Genomic DNA, 27249 nt, shown 5'->3' with positions numbered 1-27249 from the left:
AAGGAGTTTAAAATTAATTATTTCAACGTAATTATCGATGATTACAACACATCAAATTATATCACCATCGACAAATGTATGATAAGATAGTTTTAGTCATTTTGAAAAAGAAACATACTTAACAGTAAAGGTCGAAAATGTGTATAACATGGCATTTGGTGTCAAAGGGAATTCACTAAAAGTCCGTGCAATAGAACTAAAGATATAAGAAATTTTTAAGTATTTAAATTTTAACATAGCTAAAAAGTTGAGGGACCACATGTGAAAATCTTGTTGAACTATTTCGATGTAGCGAGCTCGTACCGAAGCGTATCGATGACAGTCGTCATCCGTGATACCGTTGATGCATTTCTAGGATCCTCGTGAACAAACGTCTTCCCTGTCAACTGATGCGGAACGACGATGAAACGTGATTGCGGCAGATTTTATAATCAAGTCGATTTTTTATGTGCGTGACGAAAACATGCGCGATTCGCATCGCGGCATCGGATGCACGACACCGGCCGCGCGACGAAAAGAATAGCAACCAGCTTTAGGGTGGCTCTGTTTGGACTATCCGTTGCTCGGCGACGTTAGATTGATTCGCAGTCGGGCCGTTTACATAAAGTTTCTAGAAGAACCTTTCCCGTGAAATGGATATTGCAGTCTGACGGATATGCAATTCGTCCCAAAAGGATGATGTAAGGAAGTTGTAAATTTTTTTAATAAAAATAAATTCTTTTCATAAAGAAGATACCCTTAAAGCTATATACTTGAATGAATAAGATATTAAAGCCACTCGTACTCATTGAATAAATATTACGATCAGTTTACTCGACAAAGTGCACTTTGTTAATCCAGTATCAGTTTGCGCAATCAAATTACGTAGTCGAAACCATGAAATACAGTTGAGTAGCAACATTAATGAGTTAACTACGCGAAATTGACGTATTGTTTGACCGTTACTGAGAGTTCACAAGCCCGTTATTGAGCTGTTTTGCATGATTTGCTTGATACATATTGCACCATTAGCAGTTCTCAATGAATTTCCAATCCAATAAACCTCAATAAATATCAAACAAATTGCGAATTTGTTCTCGTTTTATTTAAATTAAACAGCTTTACTTTTAATATATTTTTCTACTTTAATTAATCTAGCTCTCGTATTAAAATTATTTGCTTTTTTATCGTTATGGCATTTTGTTTTTTCTAATCTTACATATGTGATCTAGTTAAATAACTTTCATGACGTAACGCGATATTTTGCAATTACGAGAGATATGTACTTGGGGTGAAATCAAATAAAAAACAAACGACGCATTTTATCACAAGACGTAAAAATCGACTTTTTATTTATAAAATAAATAAAAGTGTTGCTGCCGGAAGACGAATAGTGGGGACAGGAAGAGATGGCCGCATTATGATGTTATGGTCTCTTCTTTAATATGCCGCACAGAATTTTGATGTTGACGAAATGAGATGGAAAATGGAAATAGACGAAAGGACCTAATTGTTCATCAATATTTATACGATGCGTGTCATATGTAGTGTCAAGGTAAAACGAAAAGAAGATGAGAGAGTGACGGAGGGCTTTTTTCAAGTTTGATTGCCTGGTCTTTTTGGGAACGGTCCTTGGGAGTGGCCCAAGTCATGGCAGCTATCCTGAGGCAGTCGAATTCCATTTCGATCTGCCAATATATTGCAATTTCGCAACGGTATTCCTCCGTGATCCTCGATCCTCGGACCGGAGATCCTCGACCATCGAGGCCGAACATCCACAATCCTCGGCGAGCGATCTCGCAGAATTGAAACGTCTTGCCGAAGAGACAAAAGAAGGAACTCTCGACAAAGACTTCATTCGTTGTTTCATTCACCAATCGTGGTGGTTGCTGATTTACTGCCTCATATCAGCCTCAGGATGACGCGTTCGGCGTGGACCACTCCAGACCAGCGAGTCTGCTGGCTCAGGTGATGGGATCTAATGCCAGCCCTTTCCGTGGATGGCCACGTTGGCGACCTGGGGCTCGTAATGCGGCGCCGGGATGTAATGATCGACTCCCACCAAGTGCGGGTGCCCTATATGAGCTCCAGAATAGTGAAGGCGGGTGGTGTGGTCGTTACCGTGGAGGGCGAGCGGGGAAGTTTTGGGAGCCGGAATGACGGGTCCTCCATTGATATGGATGTGCTCCGCATAGTGGCCCTAAACATAAAAGAAGACAAGATATTTTATTAATCACTACACTAAAACAACTATTCTCACTTATCCATGCTATTACTTATCCATGTAATTGAAGCGATCTTAGAAAATCCAATAATCTCAAAAAATTTCCAGGAAACATAGTCTCCCATTACGAAATTGCGAGTGAATGCAAGAGAGTATTATAGCTTGGATAATAGGAACTTCGGGACGGAAATTGCACAAACGAGCGTGATCAATTTGATACAATTGCGGCTGGGTTTCGACATGGAGATAATAGATTTAATTAAGTAGAAAATTTAATGATAAGTCTAGAATTATAGATACTGATATTCTCCAGCTGTTGCTTTGCGCTTAATTATCTTGAAACATTTCTATTAATTTCATATTAATTTTTAATATTTTAATATTTTGTTAGAAAATAATTATATTATGTAACTGTTTGCTGGATAATTATAATGTAAAATTAATAATTATACATTCTCTATAATAGATCATTTCTTGATAACATGTAATTTGTAATTTATAAACGGCGTATTAACTTAGAATTCGATAAAATAATAATATCCAGATATGTGGTAAAGAGAAAAGTTACGGAATATTGTTAGAACTAAACTTTTTAAAATAATAATTATGAAATACTTACAGCGCTGGCGACCGCCACAATGGCGAACAGAACAATCTGTAACAAGTGAACACGCAATGTTTAATATAATAATAAAACATATAATAAAATGTATTCAAAACTTTAGACAAGTTCTAATTTAAAAAATTAATCCTACCTATAATAATATAACAATAAATAAATAAATAAATAAAAAGAAAGAATAACATACTACCAGACAAATAAAAACTCAGAAGAAATACAAGTAAAATAAAATATGTCAAATAAAAGATATACAATTTTAACACGATACATTAAATGAGATAAAATTAGTTAAATAATTAAATATACACAAGATTTAATATTTTTCTTTACATAAACGTAACGTAAATTCTATATACAGATAAAAGCATGTAAGCTGAAGATAAAACTGAGAAATCAACGCGGCGAAGTCGTTGCGAGTGAAGGGAAAAACTTACGAAGAACTTCATGGTGGCGAGCGATGGTTTTTCTTGCGTTATACGAGCAAGCACTATGTCTTCAAGGGGCGACGCGGTATGCTTTTATAGCAGGTCCCTGCCCAAGTCCAGGCCCACTCTCAGGGCATTAGGCGGGGGCACGTCGCACAGACCCCTTTCACTAACCACGCGACCGACACCCTTTCGGGCCCCCTTGTTAGGTGCCCGCCCAACCGCGACGTCACACCTTGTCACGGTTCTAATATTTTCGATATCAATGATGGTGTCACCCTTAAAGATGCTGATGCTGAAGATCATGAGATGTGGACCATCAAATAGACGATTGTCGTTAATCTTACACAATGATCGGTAAGTGGGTGTGTATGTGTGAATGTGAATGTTAGATAAAATATGCTTTACTTGAATAAAGAACGGCGTGTTAGATCGCGATGCTAAATTACAATGATTAGATCGACAATAATTCACGCAATCGCTAAGATTTTTTTCTTTAAGGAATTACGGTATTTCTCATAAGATTCCCGTAGCAGAATTAATTTAGACTAATTGGGATAGACTTATCTATGTATATATATATATATATATATATATAACTTAATTTTCAAATTATTTCTGCATTAGCTCTACATTAATTTTTATCTAATTTTAATTATAAAATTTATTTATCCTTTATGCAATTTTATCAAAATTTTCTAAGAGGAAAATTGCATGATTTGTATTATTATTTTGTTTATTATAGGTTTTATTATATGATTACAGAGAACATAAATTTTAAAACATATATGTATAAATATTAAGACACATAAGTATAAAGATTATGCGTTTCGCGGGTTTTCTCCGTATCCAGATCCATTCTTGGAATACCAACGTTTCGTGAACCTTGCAGTTCACTTCATCAGGGCGAAGAGCAGCCTGATACTGTATTGGGCTGCTCCTTGCTCTAATGAAGTGGACTGCAAGGTTCACGAAACGTTGGTATTCCAAGAATGGATCTGGACACGGAGAAAACCCGCGAAACGCATAATCTTTATATAGAAAGCACCCATGGAAGTCTCAAGAATACACATAAGTTTCATTATTTCTCAGCAATATTTTTTAATTGTAATGCTTTAACCAATTGTAATGCTTAACAATTGCAATGATTTAACAGTTGTAATGCTTTAACTGTAATTAATTTTCATTTTTTAATTATCTAGTTCTATTTAAGCAACATTTATACAACATATATGCATACATGATTTGATTAATAATGTATTAAATGCAAAAATCAAGGATGAATTTAAAATGAGAAACAAAAAATAATTTTGCGTTGTTCTAGCTAAAGGTAGGCTTCTATTATTAGCGCATTCTTCTTGCAACGTAAAATTGTTATTATTTTCTTACATTTGTTATAACAAAATTTACGCATCGAGAGAGAGAGAGAGAGAGAAATATATTGAAACTAATATCAAATTAACTTATTATATTTTATCATAACAGCTACTAAATATAATAATTATTTTATATAGGTCATTAAAACAAATTCTTCGCTGCATAGCAAATTTTTAACTAATAATTTAATTTTAATTAAATAATAATTAATCCTGTTTGCAAAGTGGCCTAGTTTATAAGCAGTATAGGCAAACTTTCATAAACTTTTAAACGCAACCTCGTACAATATATTAACTTGTAAACAAGTGCCTGTATCTTGTTACACTTGACTGATCTTGTGGGGACTTTGATAATGTGGCTTGAAAAAAGCTGAGATGAAAATTGTAGAACGGTGTAGCATGTACTCATTTAATAATATATTACACAATTTATGTTCTTGCATACGTTTCACACGTAATCGTAATGGAATTTATTTCTTCCGACTCAGTTATCATAACTAATCGTTATCACTCCTTTCGAGAGTAGAAAAAAAGAAATGAAAAAAAAAAGAAAAAACTTAATAAAAATAAGCATAAAAATAAGAATAAAACGTAGTTAGAATGTAACAAAAAAAAATGGATCTGGGTCATTGAATAAACGACAACATAATTTCTGTTTTATCACAAGACGTACACATTAACTTTTATTAGAAAATAAATAAAAGTGTTGGTGCGGACAGTGAAGAAAAATAGGACGGGATCCGAGAAATGAGGGGAAAAGGAAAACGCTCTCTTTGATGTTATGATGTCTTCTTCAATATCACAATTGCCGCACGAGAATTTCGGTGTTGGGAAAGATGAAGGAACAGAAAAAGATGCGGATATTCGTGTCCATGTATATTTGTGTAAGGCGTGTCATACGTAGTTCTAAAGGTAAAATCAAGACGGATTTGTTTTATTCTTAAGTTTGGCTGCCTGGTCTGCGATCCGTGAGTGGTCCACGATTTTTCATTTCTCCTAAAAGTTTCAAAATTCCTCGGAGATGCTGATTTTGACGATCGTCTTCAATTGAAATTATTTGGATTCGCGAGAAATCAAATATATCGTCGACGAAGTTGTCTGCTGTCATTATTTTGATCAATAAGATTCGAGATGAGTGCCATTTCAGTATAGACCACTCTGGATCAATGGGTTTAATCAAGAGGCATCGTCATACAGGATCCTTAATCCCAGCCGTGTTTAGTCTTTATGACGGAGATTGCAGGTTCCGGGGCGGGGGCGTAATGCTCGATGCCGACGAGATGTGGATGCGATACATGAGGACCATCATAATGTAGTCTAGTGACGTGGTCATTTCCCTTAATATGCAGGGGACCCGGATGTGGAGGCGGAATGGCGGGCTGCTGGGGGATGAAATGCGCGTGGTAGACATGCTGTAAATAATAATAAAATGATATGATCATATGCTCAGAATAATTATTAAACACGCTTTCTGAATATTGCTTTTGTGTAAATGTTAAGATAATTACACAATTCATAAAACAGAAATAATCAATCACATCAAATAATAAGAACAATATAATATATGTATTAAAAGTATGAAGAATTAAAATATGTTAAATAAAAAATAAAAATGTATATTATCTATTAATTATATATTAAACATGTATCATAAATAATGTAAGAATATTCATCTATACAATTTTGTTCGAGATGCGATCGATCCGCGTAAAGTATCAGCTTTAGAATTATTTTATTATTATTTTGCAAAAAATATTATAATCGATTGTAAGCAATTTATGCTCAATAACATTAAAAATAAGTTATAAAAAAAATTAATGTTAAAGCTATTAAATTAATTTTTATTATTCAAATTAAATTATTGTAATCAATATATATAATAACTAAATTATTATAATTAATAACAATAAATTTAGTTTTAAGAGAAACAAAATAATAAAGTTTAATTAAAAATTTCATATTATGTACTTATGTGTGTTATGTTTTTTGCGTAATTATAATTAATTTTGTGAATTTATGATAATATAAAGGTAATAATTATTTTTTTTTAATGTAAAAAATTTTATAAAGGACATTTTACTTTCCTCAATAAAATATCAGTTACAATCAAATTTCTAAGTAGTTGTGAAAACGAATAGAACAAAGGTAATCCAAGCTGCTTATCATTAATTATGCAACGAGAACTTGAAGGCGGAACAAACGTTACGTAACGACTTGCTGCACCGATTATTTCGATGCAATTGAGTCGGGTTTCGTCACTGACTCTTTATAGGTCTTCGATTAAGTAGGAAATCCAATTAGTTAACGATCGCAGACACCTATTTCATTGCCGGTTTAGCTGCAACGTATAGCTGCAACGTATAGCAAGAAAGATACATAACTACTGATCAGATCTAATAACGTAATGTAACATTAGAAATCAGCCGATGATTAAACAGAAGAGAAGGCACAATCAACGACACGAAGTAACAATTTCTGCTCAGTCTCTCGTTTGACATTTTCCGAAAACTATTATTACTTATCTATCGTTTGTAATTGTGTAATTATAGTATTTGTTTTAGGTATCTCAAGCCATACTCGCTCAAGATTAATATCTTATCAAATAGCAAATATTTTTCAACCATGTAATAAATCGTAATTAATATTTATTACTTACTCTCATTGTATTAATTCAGCTAATCGAATTTTCAAAATTGATTAAAAATACATCTCATTTACTTGAACTAATATCAAACGCTAAATATACATTGAATGTTAAATGTCTTTTTCAATTATGATTACTTCGACAATATTTTTCCATCCTCATTATTACAGCGATTTTAACATTCTCCACTATCTTGGCGCATTACCTTCATCGCGCAATAAATTATCTAGTCAGCTAGAGCCCTGCTAAAGCCACAGAGGTAACTAGATATCTATCGCGTAATATAATATGGACCTCTCGATGAAATAGTTTTCTACCACCATTACCTTGCCGTGCGCTACAGGAGCTTCGACGTTGACGAATTTGGGCGCGGGTGCGACCCAAGGTTGAGGCCCGTGCACCACTGGAGAAGCGTGCACCACAGGAGCCACCCAGGGCTGCGCGATCTGAGGTGCGTCAAACAGTCTTTTTCATATAATCGGAATCAATCGCCTCGACAACACGGGTGTTACGTGAAGTTACTTTCCCGCCGAGTACGTCTAAAGATACTCGGTTGTCAGAAGAGAAATAGAACGAGCCTCCGTAGTCCGCATGACGTTGATCAATCAGCGATGGTGTTTTAAGGAATGAGGAGTTATCACAGATTGAGAAAATTACGAAGAATAGAACGAGAATAATGTTTGATATAGAAACATCCGCAAAGACGAGAAGAAAGATTAAAGAAGATTTTGTTATTAAATGTTTAAAGTTACTAGAGTTGTTGCATACATTTATTGACCAGTATATTAAATAATTAAATCTTACAGAGAAGAAGTTCAAGTAAGATTGAAGTGTCAAAATATAAGAAGTTAGACAAAATCAGTCATGCTTGATGAATGACAATAATGATAGTGAACGACTTTTAAGAAATTAATTTCAAACTGAAAGATTAAAAGACTACAAATTTGTCTTTGAAAATGGCTGACTAAGAAGAAATGGTAATTATACAGATACCTTGTTAAAGTGTGTTTTCTCATCAAGATTTGAGTCGCTCGAATATTCGGGTAACAAAGAATGTTTAGTTATTTAAGAAGAAACAATCATCGAGAGTTGCTAAAAATTAATAATAAGAATGAAATAATTAAAGTTTGATTAATCACAAAGGTAAAATTCAGAGAAATAGTAATAACGTTGATAGATAATTTACATGGTGTTATTATTAGTGTTACTATATGTTTACGCACATAACAAAGAGAAATAATAACATAAATTATAAAATTTATGTAAATGTGAACTCCTTTGAATGATGATTATGAAGTACTTGCCTCATATCCGGCGCTGCCGACCGCCACAACAGCAAACAAAACAATCTGTAACAATACAGCAATATAATGTTGCGCGATGTAATGCACACGCACAATAGTAACATATAATAATATTATATATATATTCAAAATATATTCGAAATATGTTTATGTCATAATATAATGAAAACTACAAAAAATCAACTAAATGTTCAATTATATATTTTAAATACTATAAATGTGTATCACGAATATCAAGTATAACTGAAAAACTTTCTCTTTTCATATAATAATAGAAATATTGTCACACAATGATTTCATATTAAAATATTCAATGTGAACCATAATTATTAATAATTTAAATTTAACATAATCAAATTAATAATATAGATTAATAAGCGTGTAATAATAAAATAATTAATATTTTAAATTATGACTTATATTATATATATTGAATTTTCTTTATTTTTTATTTAATTTTATAATGTTAATCTATTAAAACATCTAAATCATAATTTTATAACGTAAAATAAAGTAGTTGCGATCTACATCTACGTAATGCAAAACAAATATAGTAGAAATTCTAAGCAAATGCAGAGAACTTGTGCAACACTGCGTGACAGAATCCCCAGGATCAATCGCAAAAGGAATCATTCTTGGGTCCACAACGATTTAACTTTTACTTCCTCACGTTATTGCGAGGAAAAACTTACGAAGAACTTCATGGTGTGTGATGACAGTTTTTCTTGTGCGCTACGCGGGAAAACACTACGTGTCCGAGGGGCAACGCAGTATGCTTTTATAGCTAAGCCCTGCCCAGGCCCAGGGGGACCCAAGGATGAGGCGGGGATACCGACTATTGCACTGCTTTGGATGCGGACCCCTTTCACCAATCGTGCGACCCTTTCGGATCCCTTATTGGGAGCTTGGTTCCAATCGATCACGATTTGTGTGTAACTTCCGGTACCAAACGACATCCTTAAAGATGTTCAAGGATTATGGACTACCGAAGAGGGGCACTTGAAATAAAATGCGCATATCGTCTGATTCATACGAAAAAGCAGGTCGTTCGAACAAAGAACGCAAATTACGACACAAGATAACGACTATCAAATTCATCGATAGTTTACAAATTTGAAAATAAATAACGAATCCTTTTATTTCGTAAGATTACGTGGGAAAGTAGATTTACATAAAACTAAATTATTACGTTTCGCAAGATTACATGAGCAAATAGATATATGCGTATAAAGGAAAGTAAAACTGGACTATATACTCACCGGGTGACTCCACTTTAATAACTTTTAAACGTTTCCAAAGTTAAAAAAAAGATTTTTATTCACAATTAGAAAGTTGTATTTTCGTGAAAATCTATATATAAAACTGTTTCTACTGCACTAGTTTATCACATGTTACTATAAATATTCTTAATAACAACGACATATTTGAAAAAAAAATTTGTTTTCTACTATATTTCTTCTAATATTAGACATTATCTATTCCTAACATAAGTCAAAAACAGATCACCTTGTACGAACGAATTGCATAACTTTGACAAATGGCGTCACGACATATTCACAATTGTCTTAATAAGCACTGCTGATTTCTGATTCTCGTCTAAGATCGATCATTCGAGATCCACAAATCACGATGTTAAATCGCAGCGGTTACTAACCCAGCATGTAACAAGTAACGTTCGCAGGAGTCCGCGTATTGCAGGTGCGCTAGGCGTAACGCGTGCTGATAGAGTCGGCTGATTAGGATGTAACACTCCAAGAAAATGCAGGTTTATGAGAAAGAAAATGTTCGGGCATTTTTTTTCTTTCTTTGCGACTTACGTAAAAGACATACTCTGTGTAACACTAAAACAACAATTAACCCTATCTTTTTGCGCGATACCTCGCTGTAATTATCTCAAATAAGACATACGGCTCGCGTAATAGTTTGCAATTACGTTATAATTCTTCTAAAACAGAAAATACGACGCCCGTCTATTTTTTCTTAGATTTTTACAGCGGGAAATAGCGTTTAAGGAAAATTTGCCTTAACGGGATCTCAATTAAGGCGAATTCGACAGGGAACTGGGGAACAATAGGTTTCCGCAACATCAAACGTTCGCGCATGCTCTATTACGGTCAATTTCGCAATTGCGTCCAGTAAATGAAGCCTATACATTGTGAAAAAGACGCGTGGGAATGACAATAAAACGTGCAAAAAATCGGAACGAAATGAGAATTGATTTCTCATTTCGATTGCAACGTATAAAGGACGTTAAGTTGCTTCGTGTTCCGCCGTTTTCTTCGTGAAATCGTATAATTAAATCTTTTTTTTTTCTACAGTATGAAATTCTCCCCATTTATGTTAAATTAATTTATATGGAATATAGTACTGTCCAACATGGAATATATTCATTTCACGACGGCAAAATCCGTCGTTCTTCATTTGACTCATTTAATTTCGTTCTGTATGTGTATATTAATTCCGTAATAGCGAAATCCGCGTTTCTTTAATCGTGGCGTTTACAGCGCGCGAGGAAAACCGTGTGATCTTTTTCTTCTAGTCATTCGTTTCATGCCGGATCTCGGCCTCGTGTTGAAATCTCTCTGTTACGCTGAGAAATTGCACGTCCGGTTAACAATAAAACTTTTTAGAATTATTTTTGCTCGTTAAAAATTAATTAGGTAATATGTATAATAATGTACAAATAAAGACCATTTTTTACGGATGCAATAATCTTTTCTTATAATTTCTAATAGAATCTTAGAAACAGAATCATTTTATTTTTATCCTCATATAAATTTAATAAAAATTATTTTTAAAATAATTTTGTAAACGTAGATATTTTTAAAAATATTATTATTAATATTATTAACATACTTAATGCATAAAGAACGATATTGAATTAATTAAATGCCCAATTGTATCACTGGCATCTAATACCGATTGATATTTCATTTTTTTCTAAAGAGAATCAAATTTTAAATAAAATTTTCTTTTATGCATTAATTCATATTTTATGTTTTAACGTAGAGTAAATAACAATTGTTTCTTTACTGCAGTTTCTCTGAAACAAGGACATTCTCTAATCATTGTGAATTTAAATTGTAAACACATTTCATGTGCAGTAGCTTTGTCTTTTAATTTTTAATACACAGCAGTTCCAGCAATTTTCCCTCCGTGCGTCATTCACCCTCGGGACTAATAGACGCGCACTTTACGAGCAACGTTAATTTCGCAACAAGTGCTGACTACTAGAGGTGTTTATAGCCATGAACGCATTTAGTTCTGGGTCACATCTAAGTACATCTGACTCCCTCTCGCTTCTTCTCTTTTCCCTTCTCTCTCACTCCCTTCGAAAGCACGAACTGCATAGTGCGATTTTTGCGAGCGCGAAATCGTCGCGTTTCCGAGCAGTGGAAGTGAACGCCCCTACGTTTTCTTCGTCGTCGGCCGCGCTTTTTCAGACCGATTAGCAATTACCCGCTAGAACTGTGGCCGACGGTCGCCTACTTACTCAGTATAAAAGCCGCGGTACCCGCTACGCGATTTACGCAACCCTGACCAAGCACGACTCGTTGCATTTATCGCAAGTGTATATGCGCGGAACAACCCCGCATGGATGTAGATACGTCGTGCAGCGGAATCGTTGCAAAACTTGGAAAGTTTAACGATTCTCATTATTTTGTAATGTCTCACGCTCGCTCTGTTTGGATCAGATGAACAAGAGACGGAAAGAGAGAGGGAGATGGATATGTGTTTGCCGATGCAGCGGGCGTGCAAGAAATATTAATGCAACGCTCACGGTGCATCGCGTAGCAGTGCCCGAGGGAATTTTCGCGAACGAGAAACCTTTAAACAAGTCTTTTAATATTTCAAAAACACTGTAGGGACGAAAGAGAGCAATTCGTAGTAACATTTTCTAGCTTTGTGCCCGTGTGCATGTAACATATTTTGCACGTAAAATATTAACAAAATTAGCCTGTTTGACTAGATTACACCTTTTTACAACTTTTTACATTTAAAATGAGATAGATCTAATAACATGAGTGGAAATATGATGCGGAGTAAAAAAGCGAAATAATGAATAAGTAAAAGTATGTAAGAAATAACACGAAAATATGTCGCCACGAGTTTTACTTCATCGTGTATAATTTTGTACGATTACGTTATATCGCGTGGTTTCTTATTAGTTGGCAGGTGCAATATACGCAGCTTGATTAGATAATTGACATATGTGGGTAAAATCTAAAAAAAATAAAAAATTTACGTTCCCCATTCGCTTATGCACCACTGCACCGTTCAAACGCGCTTTCCCCCGCGGAAAACACATTGCTGCAATTCGTGCATCGCTGCACTCGATAAACCAATCTCCTGCACGTGAAACAATTTTCGCTTGTAATACGTTAATCGGATCATTATTTTCTATGTTAATCTTTGTTATTTATTTTTATAATTCAAAAAAACATTTCTTTAAAAAAATACATGTCAACGTACAAGAAAATATTAGAAAATCTGAAATTTTTGGAAATTTTTATGCCCCATCTCCTAAAGTCTAAAGTTACTTCATGAGCAACGTCGTTCTCTCATGCTCTCTTTCTAGAGAATAATTCCGCATGCATTTAGTAAAGAGACAAGTACAAAGTCTTTCCGGTCTCCGCAATAGAAACGATTATATGCGGCAGCAGCTAATTATCCATTCTCATGTATTATCTCTTCCTGTGCGCCAAAAGTCAATCGCGAAAACGCAATCAGCTAGCAAAACATAATTCCAAGTCTAGATGAAATGGATGTTGCAATTTGCAATTAATAAACACGCGGATCATCGAATAAATCATTTATCAGCAAATCACAATTTACGCTACCATTGAAATCGAGACTGAAACAAATGAATAACGAGCAACGAATGAACAAGCAAACGCGAATACGCGAAGATATCTTGGCTCGTTCTTCCAATTTCCTCGGATGCAATCTCGATGCATGGTTGTTCGAATTTCGCTCGTTATTAATCGCCATATTTACGACACTCTTGTGTAATGTTACATTGTGTTCTCCTTGTAGTAACGCTGTTCTATTGCACAGAGAAGCGATTTCGCATGATAGCGCGAATGCGATCGCGCACCAAAACGGGAATACTTGCGAATAATTGCTGATGAGAAAAAATCGTTTAGACAGGTGAGATTCTTTACGTAAGATTAATATTACACAAGGAACTTTCATTGTAATAGATCGTGGTATAAGAAACGGAGATTCATCACTTTTAATTGCAGTAAATTGTACATGATTTAGTTTTATAGCAGAAAATATAGAAAAAGTACTTGTATATTTTTTTCAGAATATGTTTTTTTTTTATTTCAAGTTTTGTTACGTCATATGTTACTACATTAACTTTTAAATTTAAAAGTCAATTGGTGCATATTTTATAATATATAAATTGAATTCTTATTTTAAGAAAATTAATGATGCTATTCACACAAAACTTATTTTGTATCACAAAATTCTCGAACGAAGCAGATATAAGGGAATTATCTTTATACACAGATATAATAAATGTAAAAAATTATGTAGCACTTTAGTACTAAAAGATATGTGATTACAAGCTGAAATTAATGAAGCATAGTAATCAACCTCGAACACGATTTCATCATGTGACCAGTTGTCTAGAATATAATGTTTAATGAGATGAAAAGTCAACAGATTAATATAATAAGTCTTTAAGTTTTTAAAATAAAAAGAAATTAGATTAAGCAATTGTCAATATATTAATATAATAGCAAATATAACGTTTAAATTAATAATTAATCAATAAATAACAATTTTAAGGCTTAAAATAACGAGCAATATCAGTTGACCGATAATAATCACATATTTTTTTATACATGTATACTTTTAAACATCTTAAGATTGAGATGTTTAAAAGTATACATGTGTGAAAATATATGTGATTATTATCGGTCAACTGATATTGCTCGTTATTTTAAACCTTGAAATTGTTATTTATTGAGTATATTCATACGAGCCTTATTATATTATTATTAATAATTAATACTGATAAATAAACAATAAATAAGTAATAATTACATAAAGTACATATAAATAATTAAAAGTAATGATTGTATCAACTCAATGAAAACCTTTAAATTCCAGTGCCGTATAATTGTATACAAGACGTCCCGTACTCTTAGGCAAAGGGAATAAAAAGCAGTTATAAAAAAAATCTCCAGGTGCGTTCGCCAAGTCGTGATCTTGAAGACTGGAATGTCAATTGACGCCTCGTTTTCATTAAATGTAACGAGCAATGTCGATTAGTTTTTATGTCTGCCAAGTCGAGACAACTGCTCTATATTCCCATCCAAGGATGACCATTAAAAGAATCTTGAATTTCAATCAAGAATCTCATAAACTTTTGCATTCAATTGATAATTAACATAAAAAATTAAAACTTTAGAGATAGATAAAAGATTATTCTGTAAAACTTATAACATATTACATATGAACATTAAAAAATCAAATATATGTATAAAGCAGAAAGCAGACTTCGAAATACATAAAAGAATTTATTATGTTCCTAAGAAACACAAATTGATATTAATTAATATTGAAGTTAATAAAACGTTCTTAAATTAAATTTGCTTTCTGTTCAATTCTCACAATCGTACAACTGAATCTCGTCAGCGATTCCTCACATCCATCTCCTCTTTTCGATCAGGAATAATTACTTTGATTCCTCTTCCTTTTAATTCTACGATCACCAACGTCCACTTTGCCTTTACTAACATAATTAAATAATTAAAGCTTGACCAGACTCGAGGGCGTAGCCGCCCCCAGGCAACGTGAAGTTTACTTTCTAGGCGAGAGTGACTTTGTCGTTCACTCGCGTTCCTCGCAAATATGGGAATCCGCATTAGTCGTTGGGGATCGTGGCGCAATTGCCATCCTTGGACGCGAATCTAGATCAACGCGCTCGACGTGTTCGACGTGCTGGAAACTGACCTGACCTATCGGCTTGGGAGACCATAAAATCCCAATCAATCGCAATGGATTGCATTACATTTTATTAGAAATTAAATATTAAATTATAACATTTTTGTTATATATTTTTTTATTAAAAAAAGAACAGATATTTTTTTATAAATAAAAATATACTTATTATTTATATATATTTTTAATAAGATATTAAGCAAAATTAACAAGAGAAAATTTTCAGTTTAAATGTTTCTATGATTATCATGATGGCCACAAACATGACATAGAAGCGTGTAAGACTACGAAAGACACTTGTCGGTCCAATTCTCAAACAACAAAAGCCATAAATCTTCGTCTTCAGGACACAAGGAATGTCTGATGAATGTCCGTGGAATAGCAACGCTATTTGTACGTAAACCAGGGTCAATTCAATAAATTATCAATGAGTGTCCTCGTTTCTTTATTATTAGGTGCTAAACTTAATTCCTGCCGTTTTTCGTCTCCAAAATTGATTTGTTTCGAAGGAAAATACCTTAATCAAAGTATTATTAATAAGGTATTATTAATTAGTAATAAAATAGAAAATGGAGGAAATTATTTTGTTTAAGGTATTCATTCATCTTCCCTTCGAAACAAATCAATTTTGGAAACGAAAAACGGCAGGAATTAAGTTTAACACCTAATAATTAAAGAAACTTTATTAATTAAAGCAAGAGAAATGAAGGACAAACAAGAACGACCAAATTAAGACTGCTTCAAACAATGTCGAACAGAGCTCTATAAACTTCTTGTGTTATTTACACAATTAATTACAATCAGAATTTCATTAAGTTTAATAATTATACTATCGGAAATGTAAACTTAATTATTCCGTCGCGAATTGTAAGAGATCTAGAATAGAATTTAGCGTGCCCCCGAGTACCATCTTAAATGACACCAGAATACCCAGCAATGACTTTGAGAGCGACAAACATGGGAATGATGCTTCTTATTCGCACGAAATAACACGGTTCTCCATGTGACGAAATGGGTGGTGCTATCCAATACCCTTCACTCGCTAGTACTTCGAATCGCGCGCTGTGCAAATGACAGCGATTTATTGCGAGCGCTATTCACTCGCGTGGAAAAATATTACCGTACCGTGCAATCTATCCGCACTTCGTAAAAATAAAATACGACAGCTAGGAAAAAGCAAACCTGACCTATTTTAACCAATCAAAATTAGATATAAGTTGTATGGATATAAAAATTCTATGAATTTCGGTACATTTTAGAATTCATTCAATAATTATGTGATAATTAACAATAAATGTGCAGAAAATTGCATGTTGATAATTTTCTCCTTTTGACAATAAATTTATACAATTAAATTTTATTTTTAGTAACATATTTTCACATTTTTAATAACAAATATATTTGGTAATATATTTGTTTTGTTTAATATAATATATTTTCAATAATAAATTAGAAACCGTTGCATAAAAAATCAACCAAGTAAGAGAATAAACGCCACATAATTTGAGGAAAATTATTATTATTTCGGTTTAATTGCGTTGCTAGTCCGAAAAGTAATCGGCGTATATAACATATTTAAGAGAAATTTATTTAAATATTAACATATAATATAGATGCATTATTCCAACATCTAATTTGGTATTCATTTTGTATTATTTGATTTAATGTTTTCACATATCGTACGGGAATAAAAGGACCGTACGCTAATGACGCGGAAATATAAACAAAAATATGGAAAGCGCGATCCCGAAAATGCATATTCGAGCGCAACAGAACATCGTAATCCCCACGGAAGTGATTTGTTTCGCATTTTCTACGAGCCCCATCGCTAAGAAACACATTCGCAAGCGATATATAAGCTGAAACTGTACAAACTGGAAGCGTGCACGCACATACACATACGCGAACTTTCATCGCGAAAGCGTGGCGTTGGCGATCGAAAGAGAACCGTATTACCCATATCCCGGAAGAAAACGTGCCGTCGATTACTGCAACCAGAAGCGCGTCGTAAAAGTCATTAAACAGTTCGTAACCAAATTGCGTCGTTCTCCTCCACTTCGTTCCCTCCCAACTCTCGATATCCACGAGCGTTCTGCATACCGCGTTTCCTGCTGCCTGCAATTCGAAAATCATGCCGCGAAAGGATAAGAACCGACATGTTATTACGCGTCGCTAATCTTCCTGTCGGGCGCTTTGCAGATTGATAATTATTACGGTTTTGCCGGTAATAGTTTCAGCGCGATATGATACAGACATAGGAAATGTGTAACGGGCTCTTTGTCCGTTTATATCACATTCTATGACATATCTATATGTTTTTCTATTCCTAAGATATATTTAACATATTAATAAATTCTAAGGCTAAAGAATGTCATTTACACATTCCTTATTTCTATGAAATACTTTGTGAGAGGAGAGTATGTATAATGTACATGCATTTTGTAACTATAATCCTATTAATCAATAATTCGAGCGATAAAAGATCTCTCTCCTTTGTATGGTCATAAAATTATATATGGATTATTAAATTTAACCCTCCATACGAAATTTTGCACTTTCTATTAATGACTTGAGTGTTTGAGCTTTGATGCAGATTTTTATATTGTTCCTAATTATATAAAAATGAAAAAAAATCTGAATAAAATTCTTTGTGAAAGATTTAAGAACAAATTTTTACTTTTATAGAAGTCAAATTATATCTTACTTATATTTTTACAGATTTCAATTTATTTACCAGAATTCATAATTAAAATATCGATTGCGTCTTCAAAGTTCAACTTGACTTGAAGAGTTAATTATTAAAAGTTATAATCTAAAAGGGAAGACTTCTTGCGTTTCAGTTAGAATATTAAAAACTTGGAAAGAGATATGTCAGAGATAAATCAGAGATAAAATAGAGAAATCCTTTCTATTGGCACAAAGCCCAAAACGATCGTGTCGCCATGGCGCTAGATAACGATCCGTATAGTGCAACACGTTTTTCAGAACATCTATTATACAATGAAAAGTTCTATGTCACGAAAACCAGCGACATATAAAAAGACTCGAAGGGGAACGTTTACCCACGTCATCGATCTCTCGCTTTATAATGCCGAACGTACGCATGATTTATTCCCTACAAACCGCGAGATCGACATGCACTTTGAGATATCGCGCGTTATACAATATGAATGAAAGAAGCGATCGATAACTAATTTCGTCTTAAATCCTCCTCGGTATTTCCGAGGATTTCCAAAAGCTTCAAATTATATTATATATTTATTAATACTGATAATTTCGGTATTAAACTCGTTCTAGATGATTTATAATTTAATGTTTCTATTTATAATTTTATATATGTCGATGATACGACAGGAAGAGAAAAAAAATGGAAGAATTAAACTGCATATACTTATACATATAAAATATGTAATAAAATGTATGAAAATACACGACATATAAAATTATAAATAGAATTCTGTAATAATATACAATTTTGAAGTCTGACGCGAATTATAAATCATCTAATTTAATTGTCTCTATTTTAATAAAGACATCTTTTTTATAAAACAAAAACAAAATTATAATTTAATCATAAAATTCTTTACACATGTTAGATATTATAATTTTATTTGGCTTTGGTTTTATTTTTCAATACAATACAAGAAACATTTGAAGAATCAAAATTATATATAATAAAATACACTCTCATGCATCAGAATATACATACATGGTGTATAAAATTATAAATAGAATTCTGTAGTAGAATATTGAAATCTAACACCAATATCATAGATTACCTAAAACTATATTACAATAAAGATATTTTCTTCTTACAAAACAAAAGCAACCATGATCTAATCATAAAATACTTTATATTATAATTAGCTTTATTTTGTAATATATTTCAATAAATAAACAGCACTCATAATCCTGAATAAGAAGTAATAGATTAATAAGTCTGTAGCAAGTCATTTATTCATCACTTTTATGATCGCCATACTAAGAGAAAAAAAAAAGAGAGAAATATGCGATTAATTAAGGGAATGCGTAACCACCAATCAAATCTGAAGTAATTAGAAGAGAAAATGGTGTCAAAACTTTTTGGTTACATAAACATATGTGTCATTAGTATCATGTAACATTCCATATATTTAAACGCACGTACGTTTAAAATAACTTAAAAATTTGTCAGTACTCCTCATGCAAGTAGCATAAAAAACTTATTATCATATTAATTATCTCTTTTTGCAATCGTTATACTGACATTTCTGCCGTCATTTTACATGTCCTTTCTCTTATTATTTACTATTTGCAGAGATTTTATATTTTAACATATTAAACGCCACGCCTATTTCTGCTAAGAGAGCAATCTCTCGATCTCAATAAATGGATGATTATATAATTAATGTGAATGAATAAAATATAAATACGCGCAGAACACAAATTACCCATACAATAACAATTTCGAGCAACATCCATTAAGTTTTTAGGATGTTCCTTAAGAATGTATTAAAAGTACAATCTCTGCAAAGAAAATTAAATTTGGATTTTTAATATTTACACTTCAAATAAACTATATACATATGAAAGTTGTGTAAATAAAATTATATTTTTGTTTAATAACACATTTTTGTAGTTTATTTATTTTATTTGTTGTTATTTTTATTGTTAAAAATGAAAATTTTTTAAATAATTAAAAAATTTACATTTTTCTTTTATAAGTACTTCAAACATTCAAAATAATTTATGCAAAGTTTCATTGCGATTTACTGAATAGTTATACAAGATATAGAACAAATAAATATTTTGTTTATTCTAGTTCATGCATCGCAATGTAACTCTACGTAAATAATACTCAATATTTAATGTACTTATATTAAAAAATTGAGATTTTTATCATTTATTTTATAATATTTCCATATATTTTTATTAGAGATTTAAAAAATACTACTATTTATTAGAATAACTTATGCTTCAGACAGTAAACCGTCATAAAATTTGTCGTATTATTTTTAAACATAATTTAGAATAATCTGTAATTTTTTCATAATTTTGTTATCGTTTTGAAAATATATATAAAACATCTTTAAAAAACTGTGCGATAAAAAAATTAAGATGTTAATAATTAATTGATTTTATAAATTTATAACATCTCTTGAAATAAATTTGAAAACATTTTTACACTCTGATCTCTATTGCATTATTGCTTCATATTTCTATTGAGACTGAATATGAACTGTGTTTTTATCATTTGACTCATATTGATCAAGAATATATAATTTATTTTACAAGAAAAAAAAAAGTACAATCAGCGCTGAACTACACATTTATCAGTCTGAACCATCGAACACATGCATTTGTTGGATAGGAGAGAGTAATTTGTCGAATTTTTTTATATTTTTATATTTTACCTAACTATAAAATTTGTATGTGTAACTGCTATTTTTATAATAATAACAAAATGTCTAACTGGGCGTTAGGAGTCAGCGCCGGATATAATATTGCGCAAAGCTAACTAATACCTAATCATAAATCAAAAATTCAATTTTATACGTTTCGGCTTACTATTTGAGCCATCCTCAACAATAAAAAATTACCGCTTATCGTACTATAAAATCTGTCGAACTGCGTCTCTTGATTTACGAATAGGTATTAGTTAGCTTTGCACAATATTATATCCTTCGCTGATTCCTAACGCCCAGTTAGACATTTTGTTATTATTATCATTGTATTAATATAAGGAGTCTATAAAAATTTTTATTTTTATGAAATTGCTATTTTTATTTTATAATTTATATTAACATTAATTAATAATGACCTGATCGTTATTGAAACGTCTGTTCATTAATGAACAGACATTATAATTATAATGTTTATTATTTTTATATTTTGAATATTATAAGAAATATATATATATATGTTATTTGGCTTCTCGTAGCCTTTCTAGTCTATTATTGTTAATTTTATTCTTTTTGAACCATATTATTATTTTTACGTTTTTAATTTTATTCAATAATGTAACTATTAGTACAACATGTGTTATTTCACATTTATATTAAGTAAAAAATTATAATGCTAATGTAATGTGCTACTATTACAGTTTGTAATCTGGTGATTTATATATATTATACCTCTCTCTCTATTGCAAGCCTTCTACAGATATTATAAATAAATAATAAAACAAACAAGATCAATATTAAAAATATTTCTAATAATAACAAACAAATAATTATAGTTTTCTGAATAATAGAGAGGTTTATAACTTCCCTCCCTTCACCATACCAAGCAAACTGTCCCTTCCCCCGGCGATGAGCGTACCAAGCTACGATTATATATAACGACAAAACGGGACTGCTTGCGCCGCCTGATGATATCAATCAATACTAATTAATCAATGATATAGAGAGCATGGTATCAGCTGCTAGTATAAGCAATGGTAGGTAACAAAGGGAGCTTTCCAGCAAAGACACAAATTGACTCAAAAGTCATTTTGTCTTTAATTGTTCTTTCTGATTATCGAAAAAGGCCAGAACGACTCTTTTGTGTCAATTTGTGTCTCTTGCTGGAAAGCTCCCAAAGTTGAAAAATGTGGATATGTTACCCGCCGAATGTATCCATGGCTACATAGTTCTACACTTTGTGCACATAGAGGCGCCAGTAGACGAGTTTCATTTAAAACACTGCCCATCAGATCTCAGGCTATCTCTGGCTATTTCAGGCTTCTTTTGCTTTCTCACTCTTTTCTCTGTGATATATACATACATTTGCAACATACGTACACATATGTATATATAATATGATGATAGGTTATGAAGTCATGTATTCCTGCATCATTCCATAGCTCTTATAGATAATGACGATTAAGAAATCAAGCGTTCGTTTAACAACAAGTATATCAACGTGAAGGGATTATCAATAAAGGGCAACATCCGTCGTTGGATTACGAGAGTCAGTGGGGCAAAATTGTACACTCATCGTATAGAGTATGCAATTGAAACAGCGATAATCAAACGGGGACGTGCAAAATACTAGGATTTAACAATGGCATTGACACCAGATTTGTCCTATTTTGAATGGACCCCGTATCTTTGATTCTGGTTTCCGTTTTCTCCCGAGAATGGACGGATTTGTATGTTCAGCTTATATACACAATAACAAAATAGACCTATTGCTCTTGCACAATGCTTTATTATATCTTATAATACTTCTGAGATAGTTTATAATTTATATTACATTTTTTTTATTTTTACAAAAAATTATGTATCAATATTAATATTAAGAGTTCAAATAAATTTAACCCTTTTTCTCTTAAAATTTTTGGTAATACAAGCCTTTAGAAGACCGCAGAATTTTTAGCTTAAATTGTCCTGAAAATTTTGTTCTAAGAAACAGTATATTTTTAACATATAATAAGATACAAAATATACGATATTCATAGCCTTCTAAAAGTGAATGAATATATATTGTTTCTATAGAAAGACAATGGAGGAGGCAATGAATCAGAATCTGACCATGACTGCCCAGAAATTCCTAACATTCCCTGGGTAGAGAGACCTAAAGAATGGACTTATACAATGAGAAGAAACATGCAGGTGATTATACTAAATTAATAAGATTGTGTACAAAATGTTGACAAAATGTTTAACCAAACTACCAGCCATAATCTGTTAATTCTATTGATAAACGAATATCGTGTGTATGAATATCGATCTACAAAAGTTTCTTTTTAAATTATAATTTTATATAGTTCGTAAAAAATTAGTATACATTTAATTTTCTTGTTTATTATTTTTTTACAAAAATTTATATATCATTTATTTAATATACACTATGTCTATATTTTGTATTATAGGAAGTGGTACCTGGTGTGTTTCTTGGTCCGTATAGTGCTGCCAGTCGCTCTAAATTGCAATCTTTGCTTGATCATGGAATAACACATATAGTTTGTGTCAGGCACGCTATTGAGGCAAACCTTATAAAACCAAACTTTCCCAACAGCTTCAAGTACGTGATTTTAATTGCAACAGTTTATATAATGGCTTAACAAAAAAGAGAATGGGAATGAGTCTAAGAACTTGAAAAAGTTCTTATTTCTGATTTTCTTAATATTTTTAATTATTAATTTTATTTTATGTTTTAATTGTACGATTAGCTTCATAATGATTTTTTCATAGTAATATACTTAAGATTTAATTAATCTTGAATCAATGTGTCTTTAATTTCTCTTTATGGAGTTATATTTTATGTGCTTATATTTTCTATAGATACCTAGTCTTGGAGATCGCTGACACAATAACGGAAAATATCATTCAACATTTCAAAAAGGTAAAAGTATTCATTGATGAAGCCTTAAATTTAGGCGGTCGAGTCCTGATTCATGGAAACGCTGGTATTTCGAGATCTGCCGCGTTGGTCTTGGCGTATGTTATGGAAACATACGAACTTTCACAAATGTAAATTTTTTTCTATAAATAACAATATTTTTGTCTGAATTACAGAATTATACATTTATTTTACATATTCGATAATTCTCACACTTCTGTTTACTGAAATTACAATATCGAAAAATATTTGTAATATTTATCTTAGGCATGCATATTCGATGGTGCAACAAAGAAGATTCTGCATAAATCCGAACGAAGGTTTTATGATTCAACTAAGAGAATATGAACCTATATATCAGGCAGAGAAGACACTGAGAAATAAACAACAAAATTCGGAAGTTCAACGTAGTAAGCGAACAATTCATCAGATTGAAATGGACAATCGATCGCAAGATAAGGTTGAAAACACAATAAATAGTTGATGATAACTTATAGAAAGTAGGGAGAAAACTGAAGTTACCAAGGTTCATTTTAGATCCAACGAACGGAAATATTTATCTTTTTTTAGCTCCCTGCATTTTCTGCTAATTTTTATTTTATTTTATTTTTCTTATTCTTTACTCATCGTTTTATAACTGCAAAAGGTATACGTACAGTGCAGCGGAAAAAACAACTGTGTAGCTAAATTTGAACTACTAGTATTTCAATAAAATGATAACATTTAATTTGATTAAATAAATTAATTATTCATTAACTTTGAAATTTTGATCTTATTTCTTGTTTATAACTGTTTTAAAACAAGTTTTGTAAACTGAACTAGTTTACAAAAGAAAATTATCAAATTAGTATATTTTACAAAGAAAAATATCTAATAAAGTGCTAAATAAAATATATGGAATAATGTATCACTTATTTATTGAGATTCTAAATCGTTTATAATTAAAAAAGTTGATATTTAAAATATATATGAGCATATATACTAACCAATGATCTTTTTAAATTTATATTTATTTCTCTCATCATTTTTTCATATTAATATGCTTTGACATGGCAATATTTGAAGTTAAATATTACATATTAAATTTATGTCAAAATATTTAATTAAAAAATAGCACTTTCATATCAAGATAAAATCTTCAATATTTTTCTATATTTTCCATTTGTTGAGATATCTTTTGGATCACTTAATTTTGGCTGGAAATTCTATGCACACTATTTTGTCATGCTTCTCATCCACAAACTCCCACTTAATCTTGACATTCACCTACATAATAAAAATTAAAAATTATTAATTGAACACATAAGTCTAAAGACTTTATTACATATAAAAGATATTCTTAACGGCTTAATTAGAATTTTTAATAAATTGGAGATAAAAAAATATTTTTAATTTATTAAAATAAAACTTGTTAATTAGTCGTTCAAAAGATATCAATTAAATTAAAACTTTCTCTCTCTGTGCGTGCGCGCGCGCGCGCGTAGGTGTGTGTGTATAAATTATATTTCAATATCAATAAAATCTAAATTAAATCTCTTAAAGAAATCGAAATATATATAGCATATAAAGTTTAAATTTTACCGAAGGTAAATTTAAAGTTTATATGTAAGGCTATTTACCGAAGGGAAACGCTTCTGCAGGACCATCGTAGTTGTATAATTATATTCTTGATCCTTATGTAAAGGACATTTGATCCCAGCATTAGAATCCTTGCACACATCAGGCTGGCTTAATGGAAAAGATATTGGAATAAAATTTATTATACCGTAAACACGTGCAAAGATTTTCGAGATATCTTGGTCTGTAAAAGAAATGCACAAAAAAATAATACATTATAATTATAAAACGATCATTACTTAATAAATTTATAGATCTATAATTAATTAATTTAATTTATTATGTATCAAATATTATATAATTATATACAATAATATTATAGATTATAGAAAGATGTATATCTTAAGTATATATGTATTTTTAACTAATAATTTAAATATATTTAATATCATTAAATTAAAACTGAATCCTCACAGATAAAATTTGTGACTTTGGATATAATTCTCATACTCACTAGGTGTAAAGCTGATAGACATAGATGCATTAGTACCGCGCTCAAAAATACATTTTTCATCAGACGTACTACATTCGGAGATTACTACTTTCGTGAATGTACCTAATGTTGAGCCTAAGATGAAAATAAATATGAAAACTATATTAAATGAAAGCATAAATGTATTAAATACAAATTAGATAACAATAATATATTAAATATAATAGAAAAATATATATACATATTAAAAAAAATTTAAAAAGTAGACTGCTCTTTAATTTTATAATGATTGGGTTACATTCGATTTTATTTATATAAATTAAAAATTTCCAAGAGAAATAATTAAAATAATAAAACTGATTACATTTTATAATTATAAAACAGGTTTCTAATATTTAGTAACAAAATATTAAATAATAAAATTTCAAGAATTTTTATTATATAACAAAATTTCATTAAATTTTATTATAATTTCTAGTAGAATTCTCCTTATATAAAATATTTTTTATCATTAGATAATATTATACTTGTATAGATGGCACCAACATTCCGTACTTTGTCCTGCATGCTTTGTTATTATCTCTGATGATAACTCAATTCTCGTATAAAATAAGTTTAAAAGGTGCGAGTCACCATTTATTTCTCAAACGATATGCGTCACACACATCATTCTTCAGATGAAACGGTACATACATTATGAACTGATAACATAATCAGACTTTCACAATAACAAACAAAACGCAGCACCCCGGTTAGTCATGAAAAATCATATATTTAATAAAAACTTGTTGCATATTAATAGTAAGAGATTCTCTTGCTGTTAATATGCAATAAATTTTTCTTTCAAAATAAATTAGCTACCCACTAAAAAATACACACTAACAGTAACATTACATTAATATTATAATTTTCTACTCAATATAAATTTAATATTGTGTACACAACAGTTACATCGTCAGAAATTATAATATTCATGTAATGTTATGTTACTATTTACTTTCAGCGTACCACGCGTATTCATATTTCCTTTCAAAATAAAAAAGTAAGAAATGTACGTAATAAGAAATATAAGGAATATAAAATAGAAATACAAAGTAAATATAGCAAAAAAAAACTGTATTAGAACTGTATTTTTAATGTGAAATAGGAATAATGATATATCATCATTATTATTATTTCGCTGTAATCATGAAGTTTATTCAAACAGCATGAATATAAAAACATGACGATGAACGCGTTTACCACGATAAATATCTTTTAGCATCAAAGAAAAGCATATAAAACATTTCAAATATTATACATGCAAATTTATTATACTGTTGAAACCTGAACACTCACTCACTCACTCACTCACTCACTCACTC

The 27249-nt window shown here is 31.2% G+C and overlaps 4 protein-coding genes across 5 annotated transcripts in view; 1 reads left to right on the top strand and 3 right to left on the bottom strand.

Annotated features, from left to right (window-relative positions):
* Positions 1–1299: 1299 nt before the first annotated feature.
* On the bottom strand, positions 1300–3340 carry LOC108760682 (uncharacterized). Its single transcript, XM_018506764.1, has 3 exons — positions 3260–3340; positions 2823–2858; positions 1300–2179 (listed from the first exon to the last, which is right to left on the bottom strand). Exons 1-3 carry the CDS (start codon positions 3269–3271, stop codon positions 1958–1960), a joined length of 270 nt encoding a protein of 89 aa, XP_018362266.1. The 5' UTR covers positions 3272–3340; the 3' UTR covers positions 1300–1957.
* Positions 3341–5413: 2073 nt separating this feature from the next.
* On the bottom strand, positions 5414–9545 carry LOC108760650 (uncharacterized). Of its 2 annotated transcripts, XM_018506719.1 has the most exons (4): positions 9267–9545; positions 8575–8619; positions 7597–7716; positions 5414–6038 (listed from the first exon to the last, which is right to left on the bottom strand). In XM_018506719.1, the coding sequence occupies exons 1-4, from the start codon at positions 9528–9530 to the stop codon at positions 5829–5831; spliced, it is 639 nt and encodes a 212-aa protein (XP_018362221.1). In that variant the 5' UTR covers positions 9531–9545; the 3' UTR covers positions 5414–5828. The 2 variants fall into 2 exon arrangements, with proteins under 2 accessions (XP_018362221.1, XP_018362230.1); XM_018506728.1 differs by lacking the exon at positions 7597–7716.
* A 12725-nt stretch (positions 9546–22270) lies between these two features.
* Positions 22271–24474, top strand: LOC108760642 (serine/threonine/tyrosine-interacting protein). Its single transcript, XM_018506707.1, has 5 exons — positions 22271–22642; positions 22989–23105; positions 23366–23517; positions 23778–23966; positions 24103–24474. The coding sequence occupies exons 1-5, from the start codon at positions 22631–22633 to the stop codon at positions 24317–24319; spliced, it is 687 nt and encodes a 228-aa protein (XP_018362209.1). The 5' UTR covers positions 22271–22630; the 3' UTR covers positions 24320–24474.
* Positions 24475–24928: 454 nt separating this feature from the next.
* LOC108760615 (protein NPC2 homolog) overlaps positions 24929–27249 on the bottom strand; it is a 5597-nt gene continuing 3276 nt past the window's right edge. Inside the window, exons 2-4 of the mRNA XM_018506675.1 lie at positions 25907–26020; positions 25455–25636; positions 24929–25101 (exon numbers count right to left, since the gene is read on the bottom strand). Of these exons, the coding sequence (XP_018362177.1) occupies positions 25018–25101; positions 25455–25636; positions 25907–26020 (380 nt within the window). The 3' untranslated portion in view covers positions 24929–25017. The remainder of the gene's footprint in view (positions 25102–25454; positions 25637–25906; positions 26021–27249) is intronic.

This window comes from Trachymyrmex cornetzi, unplaced genomic scaffold (genome assembly GCF_001594075.2).
Source record: "Trachymyrmex cornetzi isolate Tcor2-1 unplaced genomic scaffold, Tcor1.1 scaffold108, whole genome shotgun sequence".
In the NCBI taxonomy this organism is placed as follows: Eukaryota; Metazoa; Arthropoda; class Insecta; order Hymenoptera; family Formicidae; genus Trachymyrmex; species Trachymyrmex cornetzi.
The sequence above is the reverse complement of the archived record's forward strand: the minus strand, read 5'-3'. Positions and strand labels throughout refer to the sequence as shown.

Bases quoted from the DNA above. Each gene is read 5' to 3' on its own strand.
- LOC108760682 (XM_018506764.1), bottom strand. The intron at 2,180-2,822 runs GTAAGTATTTCA...TTTTATGTTTAG, and splicing joins TTGTGGCGGTCGCCAGCGCT to GGCCACTATGCGGAGCACAT.
- LOC108760650 (XM_018506719.1), bottom strand. From the start codon at position 9,530: ATGTCGTTTGGTACCGGAAGTTACACACAAATCGTGATCGATTGGAAC. The intron at 8,620-9,266 runs GTAAGTTTTTCC...GTATTGTTACAG, and splicing joins CACACACCATGAAGTTCTTC to ATTGTTTTGTTTGCTGTTGT. The intron at 7,717-8,574 runs GCAAGTACTTCA...GACGCACCTCAG, and splicing joins TCGGCAGCGCCGGATATGAG to ATCGCGCAGCCCTGGGTGGC.
- LOC108760642 (XM_018506707.1), top strand. The intron at 23,106-23,365 runs GTGATTATACTA...TTTGTATTATAG, and splicing joins CAATGAGAAGAAACATGCAG to GAAGTGGTACCTGGTGTGTT. The intron at 23,518-23,777 runs GTACGTGATTTT...TATTTTCTATAG, and splicing joins AACTTTCCCAACAGCTTCAA to ATACCTAGTCTTGGAGATCG.